This window comes from Pteropus alecto, unplaced genomic scaffold, assembly GCF_000325575.1.
Source record: "Pteropus alecto unplaced genomic scaffold, ASM32557v1 scaffold3, whole genome shotgun sequence".
NCBI classification, from domain to species: Eukaryota; Metazoa; Chordata; class Mammalia; order Chiroptera; family Pteropodidae; genus Pteropus; species Pteropus alecto.
The window spans coordinates 40,401,230-40,423,872 of NW_006442484.1; the positions used below are offsets into that span (position 1 = coordinate 40,401,230).

At 36.2% G+C, this 22,643-nt stretch overlaps 1 protein-coding gene across 1 annotated transcript in view; it reads left to right on the forward strand.

The window, feature by feature from the left end:
• CERS6 (ceramide synthase 6) overlaps positions 1-22,643 on the forward strand; it is a 262,202-nt gene that overhangs the window by 213,815 nt on the left and 25,744 nt on the right. Inside the window, exon 8 of the mRNA XM_006921161.3 lies at positions 737-843. Coding sequence (XP_006921223.1) covers positions 737-843 — 107 coding nt within the window. The remainder of the gene's footprint in view (positions 1-736; positions 844-22,643) is intronic.

Consider the following 22,643-nt stretch of genomic DNA (forward strand, 5'->3'; position numbering starts at 1 on the left):
CTACACTAATTTATAATATAAAAAAATGGTCACTTAAATCACTATCATAAATATTAGAGTACTTCTCGCAGACACTTTAACATTGGTGACTTTCATCTGGAAGATGACCCAATAATGTAGCTTTGAAAATGATACCTAAATGGATTTATTGGAAAAACATGAGCTTGACACATTCTAAATTTATGAAAATAAGCCAAGAAACTACCTCCCCAGAATACTCCTTATGCCTGTTTAAAAAACAAAACAAACAAAAAAAACCTATAATTCTAAGTAGAAGGGGGAAAAATGCAGAAATGCTTCATATAGTCTGTATAAAGTTTGTGGCCTTAGTGTATGGGCTCATTAAAGGTTTAAAGGATTATATAACACTTTCTATTTTGACCTGTTATGCCAAATTTCTGTTTTGGTGTCTTTGGCTTGCTAATATCATCTATAATGCAAGAATTTTCTTATTTTTTTATTTTTCTGAAATCAACCATATAATTGAATTTTTCAGGTTGCTGAATATTTTATTAAATCTCTGACAGTCAGTAGTTCTCCTTGTGGCTAATGCTGCATTTCACTCAACCTATGGGTAATTTATAAATACTGATGCATGATGCATGACATTTCAAAGTAGCAGGCAATTTTATGTATCTGGTAAGTTATAACTTATAGAAAACTCATGCATATTGAAAGAAGCTTTTCATTTATCAAGTTAATTTAAATTAATATGTCACATTCCTTTCTTTCATAGGCTGCCAAAATGGCAAATTACGCCAAGTTTCAGAAAATTTGTGATCTCCTGTTTGTTATGTTCGCTGTGGTTTTCATCACCACACGACTGGGTATATTTCCTCTCTGGTGAGTATGCCAGTCTTCTTTCAAATAGAGCTACCCCTTCCAGGTAGGCTTTATGAACCATTTTCCTTTTGAATTTCGCTTCAAATACTTAGGAAAGGGTTTAAAGAAAGTGAGGGAGGTACTCAAGAAACAGCTTGATTTTTTTCTAGAAGAGGGGTGCACTCTTTTTTTAAAAAAATGTTATTAGTTTCAAGTATACAGTACATTGGTTAGACATTTGTAAGGTTTATAAAACAAGGATTGCACTCTTTACTAATATTTTCCATAGGATAGTCAGAGAAGGATGTGGCTTCTGTAGGTTCTGAAGCCACAGAAAGTCATCTGCCATTTTAGAGTCCAATCTAGAGTATGAGTCAAAAATCTTACCATGAAAATTGGAATTAATAAAGGAAATATGGCGCTGCAAGGAGTTATCTGCCAGGGATCCCTCCTGTACGGGGACTGGCAGCAGCAGCGTCACTAGGGAACTTGTTAGAAATGCAACCTATTGGGCCCCACCCCAGACTGACTGAATCACAAACTCTGGAGATGGGGCCTGGCAACTTATGTTTTGGTAAGCCTTCTTGATGATTCTGCTCCACATTAAAGTTTGAGAAACGCTATCCTATATAATTCTCCTCATCAGCTATATTTATAGCTAAAGCAGTTGGAAGGTATAACCTAAAACTAATCCCTACAATTCTATATCGCCTCTGAATGTCTGGGTGTGTTTTGTTGAGAGCTAAGAAAACAGTATGACAGATTTTGATGGAATTTGACAATCGGTTCTATTGAAAATAAGTCCACTGTCATTAATCATTTGTTGAACTAGAAAAAAAAGAAGAGTCCTCCATATCACTTAAAGTCTACCATTGATGGAAGATTTTTTTTTTTTCCATTTAGAGAAATTGATTTGAATGGGAAATTAAAGCAATGGAAATGGGAGAAAACTGAGCAGTGACGTGGTACAATAATACCTTGCTTTTCGGCCCCAATAGAAAAATAACAATAATGAAGTTGGGACTTTTAAGTGAGTAACATCTATCACAGGGGTTCCATACACAAATTAATCACACATAAACACACACACACATATACATGCACTCACGCATACATGTACGCACGCACACAGCTTCTCCTTGAGGCCCACAGCCCTTTTTTGTTCACTTATTATGAAAATTATTCCTAAGCAGTGCACTGTGTGTTGGCAACAGGCATTTATAAAACCTCATTATAGTTTTATATGGTTGTAGGTAGGAAACATTGAAGTAGTTTTGAATGAAATGAGTTTGTAATTTTTTCAGGATTGGGGGCTCTTTCAAAATTATTAGCAGAACTAGTGGTAAGAATTTAAATAGAAGAAATTAGAGCAAAATCCAAGAACTGTTTCTCAAAAGAAATATAGAAAGCTTTTTCTACTTAGGATTTCTGAAAACCTGAGTTTTAAAGAAGTAAGCATCACTCTCAAGTACTTTGATTTACTTATTTCTTTTTAAAGATAGATTAAAACAGACATGCAGCTCTTCTCCCTTCTAGCTAATGTGTAAAAAAAGTTCTTCAGGTTCAGATAGCAATGAGTTACTTAGAAAGAACATAGACCCCAGAATATAGAAATTATGTAATGCTACTAATAAGATAATTCATGGATATGTCCTGTCATGATGGCATTAACTAGTTGCTTAGAAAAATCTTTGCGACCAAATGCAAAAGAGTTTATATTGCACATGCCATAGGGCTTCTGCTACCATACCCCTGAACACAGCCACGTTTTTAAAAACGTATCTTGAAGAGAGAAGTATTTTATTGTTTGTAATCCAAGAAATAATTTATGTACCTGCTGCCAGTTTAGTTGTGCATGTAGGGAATAAAATTCTTTTCAGATATGTCTGGTAAATCATGTTAGTGCCTGTATGACCTTTGTTTTGACCTGTTTCAATTACTAGGGTGTAATGAATCTTTTTAGTATTTAAAACTGTAATGTGAATGACAATAACAAATAGCATTTTAAATATTTTTGTTAATACTGTGAAATTATTCAAAAATTCCTTTTAGATTAGGGAATCCTAGAATTGGGAGGGAATCTACGGGTTACCAGCTCCAGAATCTAGTCCCAGCTCCTCCGCCCAGGATAGAAATTCTATCATTTTCCCTGATCAGAAGTATTGCTTTAGAGATCAAGGGAGAAATAGTTTCTTATATGAAACAGAAACCTGGGTTCTTTAAAACTCAGGTTCTCAGAAATCCTAAGTAGAAAATGCTTTCTATAACTTTCTATAACTTTGAAGCTAGAGGTCCTTAATCTGTTTTAAAAATCCCTGAAATTGTATGAAAAACATGTATGTGTTTGTATTTTTTTCCCTGCGGCTCTGGAGGGCCCATGGCTTTATCAGAGTCTCAAAGAAATCTGTGACTCCTTCCTCTCAAAAAAATGGTCTCTGGAAAACAGACTATACCCTGGCATTCTAACTGAAAACTCTTAAGAACATGAAGGTTTCTAACATATCATCTGTAAGTTTTCTCTTCATCGGAAAGATCTTTAATCCCTTCAATTATTCCTGTTTGTTGTTCTGCTTCTTTTGTTTCTCAGAATTCCTCTTGTCATGATGTTCCAAATGTGGACTGGCTGGTACAAAATATAAGAGAACTAAAAACAAGCCTTATTTAGAACTGCATTTCTTCTAATGCAGTTTGCCATTACATTAGCTTTAAGCAGCTTTCACATTGTACTGGTGATGATCTGATAAACAGCTGAACTGCCACCAGACCAGATGTTCCTCATCCTAAATTATTTTGTTTTTATACATTTTTATTTCTAATTATAATTTATTTGTATACCTAATTATACAACTACTTTTATTTCTTTTAGATTTCATCACACTCTTTTCAAATATTCTGTTCATATAACCCCTAATATTAGGGTTTTCTGAACTATATCCAATGCAATATTTATTCCTGAACTATATCCAATGCAATATTTATTCCATGCAAGGTTACTTGCATGTATGCCTTTCATGCTTCCCTCCAACTCATTGAAGAAAATAGGAACTCCCGATATACTACTGAAGGATTTCTTTAGGCTGGCCTCAATGTCTCAACCACCAAGTCTTTCTTTATGGTTTTTCTACTTGTTACTGTCTTATAACTGCTCTCTGTCATCATGCCTGCTATTTCTCCACATTTTTTAAAGATGTAATAAAAGATTTTGTCAAAGGTCTTATGAAAGTCAGGATTTACTCTGTATTTAAGACGTCCTCTGCAAATGTAGAGGCAGGGTGAAAAAAATGAGGCCCATCTGGCGTGACTTGATTTTGGGGGACCTTTGTTGGCTTCTTATTTCTAGGTACTCAGCCCTATATGTTTGATTATCCATCTGCAACAGTGAGCTTACCAGTCGAAAACTTCTGGCCTTTGCCTTTTTCATATTGTTTAAGTGTTCCAATATACTATAATGTATTTAGTGAATTTACTGGGCGCTTACTGTGTAACCAGTACAAGGCTGGGTGGTGAAAATTCAGTTAGACATAGGACTCCATGGGGCACTTACCGTTGAATCCCTAAAGGTCCCTTCTGTAATCTGGTTTATAATTTGGGGGGGCCTTGAGGTTATTTTATGACCATTTACTGGAGGTAAATAATATTTATGTATTGTCAATATTAAATAATTCAATTGAGCTCTGTCAGCTAATAAAGCATTATACTAGATAGGGTGTGTGTGTGTGTGTGTGTGTGTGTGTGTGTGTGTGTGTGTATGTGTGTAATAGTTACTGGCAACTGGGGGTAAGGTCTGGAGGTAGATTGGACTTCTAAGAAGCATTTCAGAGACATTTCTTCTTCAAATATTTCTGCTTCGGCTGGAAGAAGAAACAAAATTATTCTATTTTCCTGCTACTTCGTTTGGTTTTCAATCCATTTACTTTGAAATCACCAGCAATACCTTCCAGGTTCCTCCTGACTACGTTTGTGTTCCCATGTGAGCCATCAGAATTTTTGTATTTGTGGGTTGGATAACACTTGGTTTATTATCTGTTGAGTCTTTGGTTCATTTGTGTCTTTGCCTCACAAAGACAACATATGTGTGAGTAGCCTTTTCAGAATCATGCTCTGCCCAGACTTCTCATTTGGTTACAATATATCTTTCTAGAACAGCACTGTCCAATAGAAATATAATTCAGGCTTCATAGTAATTTTAAATTTTCTAGTAGCCACATTAAAAAAGTAAAAAGGTGACATCCATTTAAATGTTTTATTTAACTCAGTGTGTTCAAAATAATATCATTTTAACATGTAATCCATATTGAAAACTATTAAGATACTTGCATTCTTTTATTACATACTAAAAATCTTCAAAATATGGTGTTTCATGTTACTGCTTCTACTCAAAAGTCTATGTTATTTTAGCCTTTATGTAATAGTTGGACAGTCAATGATTGGATCCTTTTTGAGAGTAAGCCTATCATTGTAAACTATTACCATTTTAATTGATCTGCATCTGTCTTCTGTCAACTCCATTTGTGTGTAATCCCTGAAGTTCCTAACAGTTTCTCATATTTGTAGTTTTCTATTGGCACAGTAGATTGTGCTTGATCTCATTGTAGCATCTATCGCAATGCTACTCAATGATATTTGTTGAGTAATTAGATACTCTTCTTTCTAACTGGTCTCACATCTGTTTTCTTAGTTGAGCTCCTTAAATCGTTGTGAAGTGAATAGGCACAATTTCTCCCTCATTAAACAGGAAAAACTTCATTTAGCCAATGATTTACTCAGTTTCTCTTGACTCTGGTCTCCTGTCATTGGTCCAATTCAGCAAGTACTTAACTAAGTTCCAGTTCTTCCTATAACACAATACTGTCTTCTTTGAGGAGGTCATAAAGCTATTGATGAGATACATTTTTAGTAGTTGTTACATAAAAAGAATCATTTTGAAATGGATTGTCCTTACCATTCTTCCCAGCCAAGATACTATATTGTAAGCATCTTCATCTCTCAACAGACATTGAAATCTGGTAATGAAAAAGACAAATCTACAAAGATCTTGAAAAGGAGATAGTTTGATGCAGTCAATAGTAAGACTGCTTTGAGTTGTGGTTCTCCCCCTCAGTATGTGTCTGAAGACCAAGTGTATAACTTCTTTGTATCTATGTCCTCATCAGAAAAATAAGAATAATAGCAATTGTTCACCTACCTTACCAGAAAATATTAAGGATCAAATGAAATATTGTTTGTAGCAGTATCCTATAAAGTAGTTTATAAATAGTAAACATTTAAAAAATAAGTGTTAAAGATAGAAATTTCCATATGGCCAAGTGGCCAGAAAGTTTTATTTTATAACCTCCAGTTAGTCTAGATAAGGAACCATAACCATAGATTCTTTTGAAGTAAAATTTTTAAGTGCTCTCTCTAATTATGTGACTCAAAATATCTTGTTTTAGTCGCTGTTCTCAGTACTCAGTGAGCATGTAACATAGGGTGTGCACTGAGTTACCTTATTCCTTCAAATCCTAAGTGACTCTACCTGTCCTAAGCCACTACAAGTAACTATTACTATTTAACAAAATCTCATAAAATTTGATAAAATGTAAGTATATGTCCTTTCCTACAAGTCACAGATTCACAAGCCATTATCTAGCCACGAATGAGTGTACCACAGTTGCCAGAACCTCTTCCTGTGGCCTAATGATGACTTTCCATAGCCCCATTCATGTCCCACCGAATACCAGCTCCTGGGCTACAGAAAACTTCAAGTCAAATATGTACCTTCAGTGGTCTGCTGCTATTCAGACAGAAGCATGTGACTTCTCAGAATGTTACTTTCTGTTGATCTCTATGCTGCAAAGTAGGAGAATTATTTGCTGATTTGTACTTTCTGAAGGTCTTTGTAATTTAAAAAACAAAAACAAAAACCATGCATTACAAAGGAGCCTAGATTATTCTTTTACTGTTTTCTATAATAAGGTTTGAAATTCATCCAGATGCATATGGGGATATCATCTTCTTTGATTTATTTTTGGCTTATATGCTTTTCTGACTATCTGATAAGATTAGTCTCAGAGTTCACAATTTTGGATTTTCTCCTCTAAAATCCCTTGGCAGATTTCCTCAGAAATTTTCCTTAGTGCTCGTCTCTGTTAAATATATTTGAAAGATAAAAGATGAAACCTGAAATCTTTGGCTGTTAGGTACCTTGGCATGTTTTTAATAATACTTACATGTATTAGTATCAGTTAATACCTTCACAAGGTGGGGTAGAAGTGGGTGGAAATAATGTGTATTGAGATATATTGTCTCTTTTCATGTGAACATAATAATTGTAACATAATTTCAATATTAAGGGGTTAGGCCAGGAATCAACAAGCTATGGCCTGTAGGACAAATCAGCCCATCACTTGTTTTTATAAATAAAGTTTTATTGGAACACAACCTTGCCCATCTGTTACATATTGTCTTTGACTACTTTCTGCTATAATGGCTTGAGTAGTTGTGATAGAGTATATGGCCCGCTAATCCTAAAATATTTACCACTTGGTTCTTTACAGAAAACATTTGCCAACTCCTGGGCTAGGCCATTAAAAATTAGTCTGATGAGTAGGCAGAGGAGGGAGTGACATATTAAATGTATTCAGTCTTTGGATGTTCTCTGGAAGTATTGTCTACCTCAGGCAAAAAGCACGCAGCTATTCTTAACATTGTGTATGGGGGTGGGAGGGGGCAGACTATGCTCTCAGGTAAGCCTTTTCCATTTGTGACTTGAGTCAACAAAAAAATGTAGTATCCTAGTAACACTCTTTACACTGAATTAATGTCTTAAGTGTTCTTTTCCTCTCTTCCAACCATTGCAGAGAATCCTTTGCTAGGGAAAGAAGAGGAAAAAAATAAAGATTATTTTCTCAAAGTATCATAAAATGTGTTTGTTTATATGTCATCTATAGAAAAAATTCAGTATGGCCATTTCATCTGTTTTAAAAATATATGTGTATTGTGATAAAGTCTAATGCCAGGGCCAGAGATTTGAAAATTGTATATTTTATCAGGTCTTACTTAATCAAAAGTGATGCTGTATGGAAAATACAATAACAGTTGAAGAACTCACATCAACTCTTTTCCGTTTGCTTATGTTATTATAAAGTGCAGTTGTATATCAGGCTAGTCCTCACCTCCCTGACTGTGGTCCCTAGGTTTCTCCTGCCAACTTGCCTCTCTGTCCATTCTAGGCCCCTTTTCAACATTCCTGAAAAGGGACCAGCTAGCGCCTGTTCCTTACCTGCTTCCCAGCCTGGGACCAGCTTGTGCCTGTCCCTTACCTGCTTCCCAGCCTAGACCAGTACCTGAGCTATCCCAGAAACCTTGCCTGCAGAATCCCAGTGTGCAGGGCTCCAGGGCACTGGCAGTGGAGAACACCGTGGCTGTGTTCTTTTATTCTCAGAACTTCATCCATGCCTCTGTATGTCACTTCTGGGATGGCAGTGTAGTCAAGGAGACAGAATCATATTCCTAGAGTCATCCTATTCGCTGTGGGGATATATCTTATCATGTATTATTATTTAACTTTTTATGTCTTTAGGACAAGGGAGCAAACACTTTGTAAATTCCTCATAGGCAAGGAGCCACTAATTCTTTATAGATCTTTTCAATACATTTCACTGTGAGCTTGCTGTGTGTCAGGCACAGTGTGGAAATTAGGGACGTAGATATTGATTAAGTCACGGGCCCGGCAACATCTAGCACTGCAAAACCATCAATAAATATTTGTTAAATGAATAAATGAAATTTTAAAATTTCCCATGCAGTTTGGCACAGTCAGGACCGAGACTTTGCAGCCCAAGTGCATCTTTCCTTATGATACAGACTGAATAGACCAGACAAAGGAGACAAAGTTGGCAGTGATTCAATAGCTATCAAAAGCAGGGGCATTCTAGCCATTGAACCATTTTGCTCAGACAGAATTTGTGGAAATAAGACTATGCAGTTGTTTCATAAATATTACCTTTGTCCAAAGCAGATAATAAAACAGAAATGTTTAATTTAAAGCGCTAAATGTCAATGACTTCAGGAGTTAAATAAAGTCTTAAACAAATAGATATTCTGAAAATACAAACTCTGAGTAGGAGCCTGGTTGTGCATGTGGTGACTATGTGGGACAGTGGCTCCTGATTAGTAAGGCACAAAGAGAGGAAGTCAAGAGGTTCCAAGACAGAATAAGAAAGGAACGCCTGTCTGAGAGAAGAAGTAGAAAAAAAAAAGAAATAAAGCATCTTTTCTCCATCTATGGGATGACTAAAGAAAGTGAATAAGAGCGAACAGAACACCATCTCAATGCAGTAATTTTTAATGCTGTCCAAGGGCGCTGGATGGTTGTTCCCAACCACCACTGGAGACTTCTCATTTGGCCCCCCTCAGTGTCAGGCTAAGGGCCCAACCTCAAATTTGTAGCAAACTCTGCATCTCTCAGAGCAACATGCACGAACCCAATTTAACTCTCTTAACTCCTTTTTTTAATGGACAGCATATAAACTCACACCTATTTTTTACAGACACTGGTGTCTTAGACTGTTTTGTGTTCCATATAATCCCAACCCATGCTTTAAATATAGAGTTGTCAGATAATAAATATTTAATTCGATTTGTTGATTGTTAATGTTATATTATGATTTTGAGTTATGTATTTAGTGGTTATGGAGAAAGGTAGTATGAAGCATTCATTGAAATATTTATTAAAACTTGTTTGAAGAAATGGTTCTGAATACATCCTATTTTTTTTGTGTGTCTGGCATATAAGAATGGCCAGACTGAAAAAATTCTAAATGTTTTTAAATTCAGAGAGATTAAAAAAGTAATATAATAATTAACATTTTTAGATTGTCTTTTTAATTGAAATTGAAATATACTAAAATTGTATTTAATGAAATGCAATAGTCTATTAACTGTAATTTTACTGTCCAGTAGTGTATGTAAGTCAAATAAAGAAATATTTGGGATTATTTCCCAAAATAGCCTCCAGGGAGTGCCCTGGGTCCCCTGTATTCCAACCTAGTCTCCTGTCTTTTAACCTATGCAAGGATGTTAACTTGAAGATCATGAACCATCATATAATAGTAAGATCTTTTTAGTGACTTTTATTTTATTTTATTATTAATTTCGAGTGTACAGTACGTTGGTTAGACATTTATATAGTTTATGAAATGATCTCCCTGGTTGCTCTTTCTCTCCTCTGGCTCTACATAAAGCCATTGCATTACTGCTGCCTACATTTCCTGTGCCATGCTCCCCATCCCCGTGGCCATCTATCAACTACTGATTTGTACGTCTTTAATCCTTCTCCCAGTCCCTCAACCTCCCCCTCCTCTGGCCATCACCAGACTGTCCTCTATATTTAAGATTCTGGTTTTGATTAGTTTGGTTTTTTTATTCTTTAGATTCTGCACATAAGTGAAATCGTATGGTATTTATCTTTCTTTCTTTGACTCAGCATAATAACTTGCAGGTTCATCTATGTCATTGCGAATGGTAGGATTTCATATATACAATATTCCAATGTATATATGAACCATAACTTCTTTATCCAATCATCTGTTGATGGGCATTTAGGTTGCTTCCATATCTTGGCTATTGTGAATAGAGCTGCAGTGAACATTGGGGTGTATAGATCTTTACAAATTATTGTTTTGGTTTTCTTCGGATAAATACTCAGAAGTGCAAGTGCTGGACTAAAAAGGTATATCCATTATTAATTTTTCGAGAAACCTCCAGACTGTTTTCCATAATGGCTGTACCAATTTGCAATCCCACCAACAGTGTATGAGGGTTCCCTTTTCTCCATATCCTCTCCAACACTTGTTCTTTGATTTATTGATGATAACCATTCTGACAGGTGTGAGGTGATATCTCATTGTGGTTTTAATTTGCATTTCCCTGATGATTAGTGACCTTGAGCATCTTTTCATATGTCTATTGGCCATCTGTATTTCCTCTTTGGAAAAGTATCTGTTCAAGTCTTCTGCCCATTTTTTAATTGGATTATTTGTGTTTTTTTCTGTTGAATGGTATGAGTTCTTTATATATTTTGGATATTTACTTCTTATCATAATGTATCATAAGCGAATATCTTCTCTCATTCAATCAGCTGTCTTTTTGTTTTGTTGATGGTTTCCTTTGCTGTGCAAAAACTTTTCAGTTTGATATAGTCCAATTTGTTTATTTTTTCTTTTTTTCCCTTGCCCAAGGAGATATGTCCAAAAATAAATTACTAGTAGCAATATCGGAGAGATTATTGCCTATCTTTTCTTCTAGAAGTTTTATGGTTTCGGGTCTTACATTTAAGTCTTTAATACATTTTGAGTTTATTCTTGTATATGGGTAAGAAGGTGGTCTAGTTTTTTCCTTTCTTTCTTTCTTTTTTTTTTTTTTTGCATGTATCTGTCCAATTTTCCCAGCACTGTTTATTAAAGAGACTGTCTTTACCCCATTATATATTCTTACCTCCTTTGTCATATATTAAGTAAGCATATGGGCGTGGATTTCTTTCTGGGCTCTCTATTCTGTTCCATTGATCAATGTATCTGTGTTTATGCCAGTACCATGCAGTTTCGATTACTATAGCCTTGATATCAGGTAGTATGATATCTCCCACTTTGCTCTTCTTTCTCAAAATTGCCGTGGCTATTTGGAGTCTTTTATGGGCCCATATAAATTTTAGGATTAGTTGTTCTGGCTCTCTGAAAAATGCCATTGGTATTTTGATAGGGATTACACTGAATTTATAGATTACTTTCGGTAGTATGGCCATTTTAACAATGTTGTTTCTTCCTACCCATGAGCACGGTATGTGCTTCCATTTATTTGTATTTTCTTCTATTTCTTTTTTCGATGACATAATTTTCTAAGAACAGGCCTTTTACCTCCTTGGTTAATTTGATTCCCAGGTATTTTATAGTTTTCGATGCAATTGTAAATAAGATTGTTTTCTTAATTTCTCTTTCCAAAAGTTCATCATTGGTGTATAAAAATTTAGTGACTTTTTATTATGTGTTTCGATTAATAATACATGAACAAAACAAAAGGAAAAGTTTCTGGTTATTATTATGTTAACTAGGGTACTTCCATTAAACAAAATTTAGTCCAACAATTGTCCTTGTTCTTAGATAAGAATATTTTATCTCTGGTCTGCTACTGAAGGGCAAAGACCTTGATAAAGCAATGGATGCTTCAAGTTGATTAAAGTACCATGTGAACATATCCCATTTGGTCAATTCAGGAGCTAACAAGAAGCACTGAAGGAATTTTTCTTTGTGTATAAGTCTCTTAAATTACCCCCATTTCCCAGAAAATTATGTTAGGAGCACAATTTGCAAAGTCAGCACTTTATTCCTACATATTAAGTTTACAATATCTTCCAGAAATAAGACAGGTGCTTCATAAAATTGGTTAAAGCTGTCAAGATGAACTACAGAAGAAACATAGCTTGAATGTTTCTCTCAGTAGTGAATTATTCATGGAGCTTGTGCCCCTTTTCTTTTCCTAGCCATATGATTGCATTTATTCCTAATTGTTTCTCTTCACCTCATTTGAAAATTTAATTAGATATTTGAGTCCTCAGTTCTCAGTAGCAGTCACATGGCATTTTCCTGAAGGGCTCTGTTCTGATGCTATTGTCTAACATTCATTTCTTTATCTCCCTTCTCCACTCAAAAGTGAATTGTAACAGGTCGGAGACCATGTCTCACTTTCCCTTTGAGTTCCCAGTACTGTGACAATACCTAGTATGCTGCAAGTTTGCTGATTTATATCTTACAGTAGATCTCTATGATTTATTTTAGGTCTTAATTCAGAATTCACTTTTATAAAGCTGTTTTTCCCAAGTAGGTTGTTTGTTTGTTTATTTTGATATAATAGAATATCATCTTTTTTATTTTCTTTCTCCCTAAATCAGAGGAAAATATTTTGAATGCCAGAGTAATGCTTATTTAAATTCCCTCTTTTCTCGAGCCAAATATTCTAATTCCTCTCTCATAATTTTCCTATCCCAGCATGCTAGCCCTCACAGCTAGTGTTTAGAACAAGCTCTCTTTCAGGCATAGAGTTTAGGGGACTGGATTTTGGGTGACCCATACCAGACATATTGACTTGTGACTTTGTTACTGTCCCTTTTTTTTTTTTAAGCTTGGTTTCTACCCATTCTTCAAAGGTTTGGAGAAGATGGTAAAAGATTGCTTTACTCTGAAAATAACTGCGTATGTAACTAGGATAATTGCTGGCCTATTTTTCTTGCAAAAAGAGAGGTGAAATAAAGTGGTGCTCCATTGTGTGTGTGTGTGTGTGTGTGTGTGTATGTACATATATATATACACACATATATATATGATAGATATTTTCAAATATGTACTTTATATATAGTTATAAAAATATATAGTTATATATAAACATATCTTATAGATATCTAAATACATTTATTTAGATATACATATATATCTTATTTATAGATATATACATATATTTATGTATATTCATCATATATGAATATATTTATAGATATAAATATATCTTGAGTAAATATACAGATTTTATAGATGTTTATATATTTCACATAGTGAAACTTTTGCTTACTCTTATCAACATCAAATAAATATCACACAGCTGCTTCCATGAGTTCATGGGGCTATTCTTTTTAGTAATTAAAAAGTGGTGAGACTATTGATTGCTGCCTGCTGCAGAAGGAATAAAAGGAATCAAATTGAATGGTGTATTTTCCACATGAATTGGCCTTAATGGCTTTGAGATTTCAGGTAAGGCAATTCCATTGCATTTACATGAAAACCTAACAGTTTCATTAAAACTGTATTTTGCTGACACTTTGTACCTGGAGAGTCTTGATGCTACAAACAGGTCTAAAGCATGCACACCATCATTTCTAACAGTGCTTAAGATATGCTTTTCTGGCCAGTATCTTGAGAACCTGGAAATATAGCCAGTAGATTTCCAAACCACTTGGAACAAATCCAGACTGTTTTCCTCTAAGCAAAGAGGAAGAGAGGTTAGTTTTTATTCTTCATATTAACACCCTGTCCCCAATCTAGTGTGCAGTAACAACTTGCTGCTCCTTATTGTTTCTACATCTGAGAACTTCTTGGCAGTAAAAATGATGCACTTTTGCTTTTGGAGAAGGGAGAAAATTGTTTGACGATAAGGTATGTTAGATACTGGAATAGTCATTCAACCAAATGAAGATCTCATAGTCGAATAGCAATATATAATGTTATATTTGCTAGGGTATAAGCCACGCAACTCCAGCATAGGGGGAAGGCTAAGTACATTTGTATTGAATCTTTCCAGCAATAACAAAAGCCTTTGGTGATTATGAAAACAGCTTTAAAGTAAATTGAAACATGGTAATGGTAGAGGGGGAGGTAGGGGGTAATAGAGATCTCGATAAAGCATTCGAAAGGAAACAAACACATGTGATAGTCGTCTTGTGTCATGACTAATGTAGTTTGTCCTCGGGAAAGTTTCTCAGGCCTTGTCTTTGAACTAATCAGAATAAAACATCATTGACAGTAGTATATGTATTTTAATCAATATTCATAAAAAGGAAGGAGACTACAATATCAAATACCGCAAGGCAGATTGAGACAAATGAGACCACTGGTCATGTGAAATTGTATGTATGTCCTTCTTCATCTGTAAAATGAGAGAATTGGAAGAAATATCAAAGGTATCTTCTAGCTCTAAAATTTCTTGATTCTATGATTTTACAATTACAAGTAGGTAGGTGACCTTCCAATGAGAAATTTTTGTAGAGTGATCCCCGCAAGGGGTTCTGAGTAGGGGACAAGTGGGTTGCGGGGCAAGAAAAGGTAATGAACATAGACAACTTGTTTAAAAAGTTTGCAGTGTATGGAAAGAAAGAAATAAAATAATCATCAGATTGGTTATAGTATCAAATGAAGATTTTTATAGGATACTGGACATCAGCACCTATCTTTAGAAACAGAGGAAAAAGAGTACCTGCAGGAGTTCATGAGGTACCCATAAATTAAGGAAGGTACTCCTTCTTTTCAGAGAAGTGAAGGAAGGAGACAAATGTTGGTTCCAGATAGATGACCTCTCAGGTACCCATGATTCTTTGAGTCTGTGTAAAGGAAGAGATTGACGATACATGGTGGTTAAAAAAAAAAAGAAAATGAAAATGAACAAGCAGAATCCCGGAGGATTAATGGCCAGATGGAAGGACAGCCTTCTAAAAGTGGAAAACTTGTCTTTCTGAAGCATGAGGCAAGGAAAAAGAGAGAATGAAAGACTGGGATGGAAAGGGGTGCGCACATGATAGAAAGGTATAACTCATGGTATATAGTTGTCTGAACAAGACAACTGCATACCTGACAAGATGTGGGAACTGCACTGGGATTTGGGTGAGGGATTCTGGGGAATGAGAACAGAGCTATGACAGGACCTCATTGCCCTTTGAGCCAATGGTCAGTGAACTGCAGTCACTTCCTGGCAACCTTAACCATTTAATACCAAAGATTCAGTTCATGTGTTGTGACCACCCAAAATGATATATCTGCTCTCTGAATGAGCAAAAACAAAATTCTCCTGAGGCCTTGAGGCCCCAAACCAGTAGTCTTAACTATTTCGCGCTATATAAGACCACAGAGAAAACTGAAACCCAAAAGAGTTAAGTGACTTGTCCAAGGCCACAGTGAGTTTTAATCATAGTCAAGAATAGAAATATATCTTCCATTTTCTTTCCTAGTGTTCTCCACTTTAATACATCGTGCACAGAGGATTGATAAGACAGTGTAGTCTGGAGAATAAAGCCATGGATGAAACTAACTTTGGCCTTAGCCTTGGCTCTTTAGGATCGCTCATTATCTCTAGGGCTCAGATTTAAAGTTTTCTAGTTTAATATCCTAGGTCTGAAAGAATGTGCAACAGCTTTAAGGACCAACTGAAGTTAAGTAACAAAGGTCCTGACTACCTGGGATTTCATTAGCTGGCTTCCAGCAATTAGAGGGTTATAGAAGAAAGAGACGTTCATCGTTCTAAGAAAGTATTAGTAATGAATTAACTACTAAAAAGATTCATGACCTCTCAAATATTCCTCTCTCCCGCCATTAGTGCCTTCCTCACCAGTCTAGTGAGATGAAAGAAGAGGGCCAAAGCAATGCAAGTCAGTTACAAAGGAAATTGTACATGATGCAAGATTTTCTAAGGTCAATGAATGTGATGTTGGAGCTCTGCTCAAAACATACCAGAGACACTGCCAAAGGAGGAATTGGCAGAGCATTTAACAATCAAAAAGAGGAAAATCAGCAAAGGTGGTGACATGTTAGTTACTTCAAAAAAGAAAGATATGAATTTCAAAGAATTGTGAGGGACCCTTGGGAAAATGTTGAAGCCCTCAAATGTTCCTGCATCTTTCTTAAAATTGTCATATGCTATAACACTCAATTTTGAAGATAATTACATAACCCTCCCAATCAATACTTTATTCGTTTTTAGCTCTAAGAATTAGAACATAGTTGTAATTATAACCTAAACTTGGTTAAATGGAAGATAAAATAAGTTTATTTTTCTGAATTTAATCTAATTTTTCAAAATAAAAGTCTTGATTGACCCTTTTATTCACTATTTTCTATGAAATTTATATTCCATTTTACATGGATTCACTTTAAATGGCTTTTTCTTGGTGGCAACATTCCTTCGATTAAGAGGACTTCTTGTATTCAGAATTTAAAGTGGTTATAGTATATCTCTCACTTTCTAAATCCAGTCAATATAACCTGGGAATAGAAGAAAAAAGCAAATGAGTAGGGCTTAAGCAGGAAGGGATTGTTGCGGCGTTAAAGGCCAACCTCCAGCCAAGGGGGTAAAGGGAGCCTGTGTGTGATCAGGGACTCTGCTGACATAATTGGCCATGGATTCAACCCATGGAGGAAGTTCAGAGATTCCCAGGATGGGCCAGGTAAAAGGAAGGAATCCAGTATTTGGAGCTTTTATATTTTCTTCACGGTTTTATTTTTTTTTTATCTTTCTGAGTTTACCTTGTGTTTTCACAGTCTTATTTCAGAAGAAAATAAAGGTTCTTCCATTCTCCTCCTTTTTGAAGAGATTAATAGATTTTGATCTTTTTTCAGCAGGCATAGAAGTGCTTGGAGTGGGGAAATACTTTTACTCAAATTCAAGAGATGCTTACTTTGTCTGTCCGTGGAAGCAGAACAACTGGAAAACATAATTTGAAATAACCAAGAGGTTTAAATTAGTGAGTTTACATAGATTCACTTTCATATTAGTGCTTTTCTTTTAATCAACTTAATCCCCAAAATCTCATGGGAAAGCAGCAGTTAATATCTTTCAAGGCAGTCCATCCTCCTGTTCAGATGAAAGTCTTTCTAACCAATGTCTACATTACCTGAAAGAGAATAAAGCTAATCCTCTTTTGGAATTCTCACTAGCCATGTGCTTTACTAACCCTTAGGGTTCCAGGAAATGGTGATGGTTAGTGGTTTGGGTCCCAGGGACAGCAAGGGTGTTTTGCAACAGCCCATTCAGGGCGGATATACCAATTTGGGCAATCACAACCCAGTATATGTTAGTATTAATGGTCAGGGTCCCCAGGAAATGTTACAGCTCACAGGCCCTTGCCTCAAAGTGCAACATAGAATATTTTACTCTTCTCATTTTGTTAGCAACATCTAAATGATGTGTATCAGTCTGATCCCCTGAGAAGCAGATGCTGAGTTAGGAGTGCCAGAGACTTATTAGGTGGTGATTCTGTTCAAAGATAAAGGGGAGGAAGCAGGAGTTGGGCAGGCGGAGTTTCAGATAGTGATATAGATCTGAGTGTCTTGGCCAGCCCAACAGGGACCTCCAGAGCAATGATTGCTTGTTAGGGGAGTCTTGGGTCAGGCAGAAATGGGCAGCTCCTATTATTCTGGCATGTTCAGTCATGGCTGAGAGTTGCCCAGGCCTCAGGTCAAACACTGTGGCAGATTCTGAAGGCGTAGCCTCTGAAGCCTGCCACCTACCTGCACTCCTCACAGCTGAATGGTGAGTTCTTTCTTGAAGGGAGATCTGAGCAGCATACCTCCTTGGTATAACTTATGCCACTATAAATAGGAAGCTAACACCACACCATTCAAATGAATAAATCCTTCAGGAACAAAAGACTCACACACATCAAAATGGCAGCATTACAAATTTCAGTAATCAACAGGCTTCATCCTGTTGTATTTTGGGAACACACATTGCTCTTTGCTTTCAACTTAATTTTATTCTGAAGAACAGGAAAGATAAAGAACTCATCCTATATAGACAGTTTGGTTTTAAAAGTTGCTTAGCAGTGGGACAAAAACAAAAGAAGCAATTAGCTTTATATTTAGTGATCTATCTATATGCATCTGCACCACATTTCAGGAATAATTCAAAAGGTCCAAATTCATTTCATGCTTCCTGCTGCTAAATGAATGTGGGAGTCAAGCTGCTCTTTTCACAGTGCAAGACATTTATTGTTGATAAAAAAAAAATTCTCCCAGTTATACATAATCAGTATCCTGGCAAATGATGCTGGAGAATTTCAGCTCCTTAAGCATCAAGTGGAACAATCTTTGAAAATAAAAATAAAAATTAGACTCATAGGTTAAAAAATTAAAAATCAGTCAACCATAAATCAAAGCATTTAAACACATTCATTGTGTTCAGACCAGTTCTTTACTGAGTATGTATTCTCTACATTGACAAGACTGATCTTTATGGCTCGCCCCTCCTCGATTAAACAGTACAGCACTTTGATTATTCAGTCAATATGGGACTGTTTAACTCTGTGCCTGGCTCATTCACAGCTATCAGTGTTAACGCAACTTCATTTCATCTAATGCTTATAACAGACTTCTCCCCCATTCCCTCTCCACCACTCCCAAAAAAGTATATAAAGTCAGTAACTAATTCCATTGAAGTTATGGTAGATTTAGCTTATAAATTATTGTATTCACCATAGTCATTTTGTTTCCTAAAAGTTTATACAAGAACAGTTTGCTCCTGAGTTGAGTTGGGGATGGAGGTGATGCCCTAATCTGTTTATTCTATTTAGATTGAATGTGAAACATTTATAATCTGCTTCAGGTCTGCTTCAGGTCTGCTTCAGGCCTCTTAAGAACATGATCCTTAGACTGAAATGGTTTCTGAGTGCAGAATATGAAATGCTAGTGAGACCTTCTCACCAATAGCACTTGAGTAATTTTTCTAAGCTGACATAGCTCAGAATGAAAGGAAAGGAGATATAGAAAGGCTAAATAAATTGATTTCCTATTGATCACTTACCATCACCCCATATATCAAAGAACATCGTAAGCATGTGTCGACCTCCAACAATATGCTGGCCATGGTGCCAGGGCAGATATACCAATTTGGGCAACCACAGGTGACTGTTGGGAATACAGACCAAGGTCACAGACATCCCTCCTACTCCCACCCACATGGATGACAACACAATCAGAGATGAGAAAAGTTTCTTTTATAAGCAAGAGGTTGTTTGCCATGGAAAATAGATGATTCTTGGAGCACCTTAGCTGATGACTTGAACTGTCCTATAAACTGAAAGTAGGCATTGTACCATAATAATTCAGGTGCTTTTTCATTCAGCTTATTCTCAAAAAACAATGGGGAAGTAATTAAAACAAATGGAGAGGTAGATGTATGTTAAAATTATGCAAGGTCCTTTTTTTTCCCTATGCTTTCTGAAAATAAATCTGGAAGTAGGTATTAATATTCATCAGAATCATTTTAACGCATTCACTTATGGGTGTTCGATCAGGGTATTTATATCATTCATAAACATAACTCTGAAGCAGAGTTTCTCACCTTTAGCACTCTTAACATGTGAGCCAGATAATTCTTTGTCGTAGAACCATCCTGTTTATGATGTGATATTTTGCAGCATCCTTGACCTCTATCCACTAGATACCAGTAACACACATACACACTAGTTATAAAAACCAAAAATGTCTCCACACTTTGGCAGGTGTTTCCTAGGGGAAAATTGGCCCCAGTTGAGAACCACTGTTTTAAACCAGTGATTCTCAAAATTGTTTGCAGGATGAAGACCTAGGAATATTAATATTCTTTATATTCTTTGTAGAATACTGTGAGATATTGTTTCTTAAATGCTGTCATTCCAATTTTGAATGATTTTCCTAGCACAGAATGGCTTCATAATACATAGACTACAGATAATCACAACCTTCAATACATATACCTAGGATAAAAGCAAGCTCTCGAATGAAGCATGAGTAACAATTTCCTTGTATTTTCCTAATTTTAATTTTAGTAAATAGCAAAGGTTTACAGAAAGCTTGCATATTTTTCTCTCTACAACTGAGGAAAGGCAAACTTCAGTTTAGCTATAGAATTTCCATTTAGCTAGTTATTAGTTTCAGTAGAAATTGACAATCAGTCAAGGCATGGTTTTCCACTGGGCCAAGCCCAGGCCCAAGAATCCTTTCCATTCCCGTGGTCTAGGAAACCACTTACCTGGTCCATTCTGTTAACTTTCTAAAGAGAAAACTGAGTTTCCCAGATAAAGTTAAATGACTTCCCGAAGTCTCTCAGATTCAGAGCCAGAGCTCTGACAGTCTTCTTGCTAAATGTTCTTTTTGCCAAGCTACCCTGCTTCTCAGGAAAAGACAAAACAGAAACACCTAGCCATCTTCTGTTCTGCTTACCTGCCCTTCTCCCGTCAGTGAACAGACACTCACTCTCCTTTTCCCCAGTAGAGCATACCCGTGGCATTCAACAGCTCGTGATGTACCTGCCACTCTGTGGGATGCCTGAGAACTTCTCCCAGTGGTGGAGTTGCATGCCTCCCAAGAGTCAAATGATTGTCTACAAACCCTTTATGCTAGTCATATGTGCAGTTTATTGTTCAATATAATAAAATATTAACACATTAACATATAACTATAAAATCAAAATGGCCTATTCTGAAACTATAAAAATTAAATAAAAACTAAAATGTCCCTAAAAAAATACTGTTGAATTAAGTGTAGATGAGACAACTGTAAAACACTGGGAGGAAAATTATAAAACTACAGAAACCATCTATACTCAGATTGCTTCCAAGTGGCTTTAAATTTTTGCTCCTCTTTAAAGAACCCCAAAGTGGAATTTGTAGACTGCATTTTGAGAATGGTGTATGAAAGAAAGGTCAACCAGAGAACCTATATCCAAAAGGAAAACCTTTGGTCCTGCATCAAAAACAAACAAACAAACAAACAAAAAACTGATAAATAAAAGTGTGTGTATTTCTTTGAGGTGCATATGTATTATTTAATTATTGTTCTCTTAACCTACTTTGTCAGTTACTAAAAACTATTACTCCCAACTGAATGCAGATAATGACAAACGTATAGAATGTATGTATAGAATGTCATAGAATAATGCCAAATATGTCGAATGTATATATAGATTGTCATTGAACTCACATCAGCCAAGGATATTGGAAAGCTATTTCCCAACAGTCGTAGGCTGATTGTTCTTCAAAATAGCCTTTTAAATGAAATAATGTGGAAATCATATTGGACTAGGAATTAAGAATACGATTCAAATTTTCATTTTAATATTAATTTATTCTTAGTGAACTTGATCAAATAACCGATCTTCTCCTTACTTTTCTACCTTCACTGTATGCAAGTGTAATAAAGCCTTCCTTGGCAGAGTTTGTGTATATCAAATGAGAATGCACATAAAAGTGCCTTGAGAGATTTAAAGCATTATGTAGTACTGTTTCTAGCTCATTTGGAAGGGTGTAGATGAGGACATTATCAGACACAGGCAGGCTTTAGACGAGGGTACTGAGGCAAAGAGGACTCTTCGAGGGAATAAGTCTTAAGTCAAGAAAAAGTCTATTTGAAAAAGAACAGGGAAATTTACAAGTAATTCAGCTGCAGCATTTAGTCAGAGCAGCAGTCCCCAACCTTTCTGGCAGCAGGGACCAGTGCTCCTATGAGAATCTACTGCCTGATGATGATCTGAGGTGGAGCTGAGGGGGTGATGATAGCCTGAGAAGTGACTGCAAATACAGATGAAGCTTTACTCACTCCCCAGCCGCTCACCTCCTGCTGTGCGACCCGGACTGGTAACAGGCCACGGACTGGTACCAGCCCAGGGTTTGGGGACCCCTGAGTTAGAGTAGAGACAAGAATTATCTCTTGATAGCTAGCAATTTCCTTTCAAGTATTCCGATTGGGATGGTATATGTGTAAAGGCAACTCTGGCAAGTGGGTGGCAACATGAAGGCCATGTCACTAGTGCATAACCCACACCATAAGTTCCTTTACTCTCATCCTGTCTTGCCCTCAGGAACTGTCACAGAATTCTCTTATGCTACCTTACTTCTGGTCCTTGCTGGGTAAATATGTGGATCTGACTCTCTGCTTGGGGGAATTAGTCTAGAATTTGTGCTAAAAGGATTAGTTGGTGACTGTATCATGTCTTTCTCTCCACCACTGTTTCTCTGTACTCTTTGAAGAGCAATTGCTTCCTGCATCTGTCTACCTTGACCTCTTCTTGACCTGACAGAATGCTAGCCTCTTAAGAGGCAAGAGCAATTGTGACAGAGACCAGACTGAGTAATGGGATGACAGCATCTTCCATTAGAGTTGTACTCACTATGAATGCGTCAGCAATCCATAAGAGGGTCTGAGGAAAAGCACAATGAAAACCTTTCAAGATTGATTCAATTAAGAGCCTCCCAGGAGAGACTGACTACCAACAATGAAAAACTCAATATTAGGCTCACAGAAAGACATTTCATCTCATAAATGTCCTTTTTC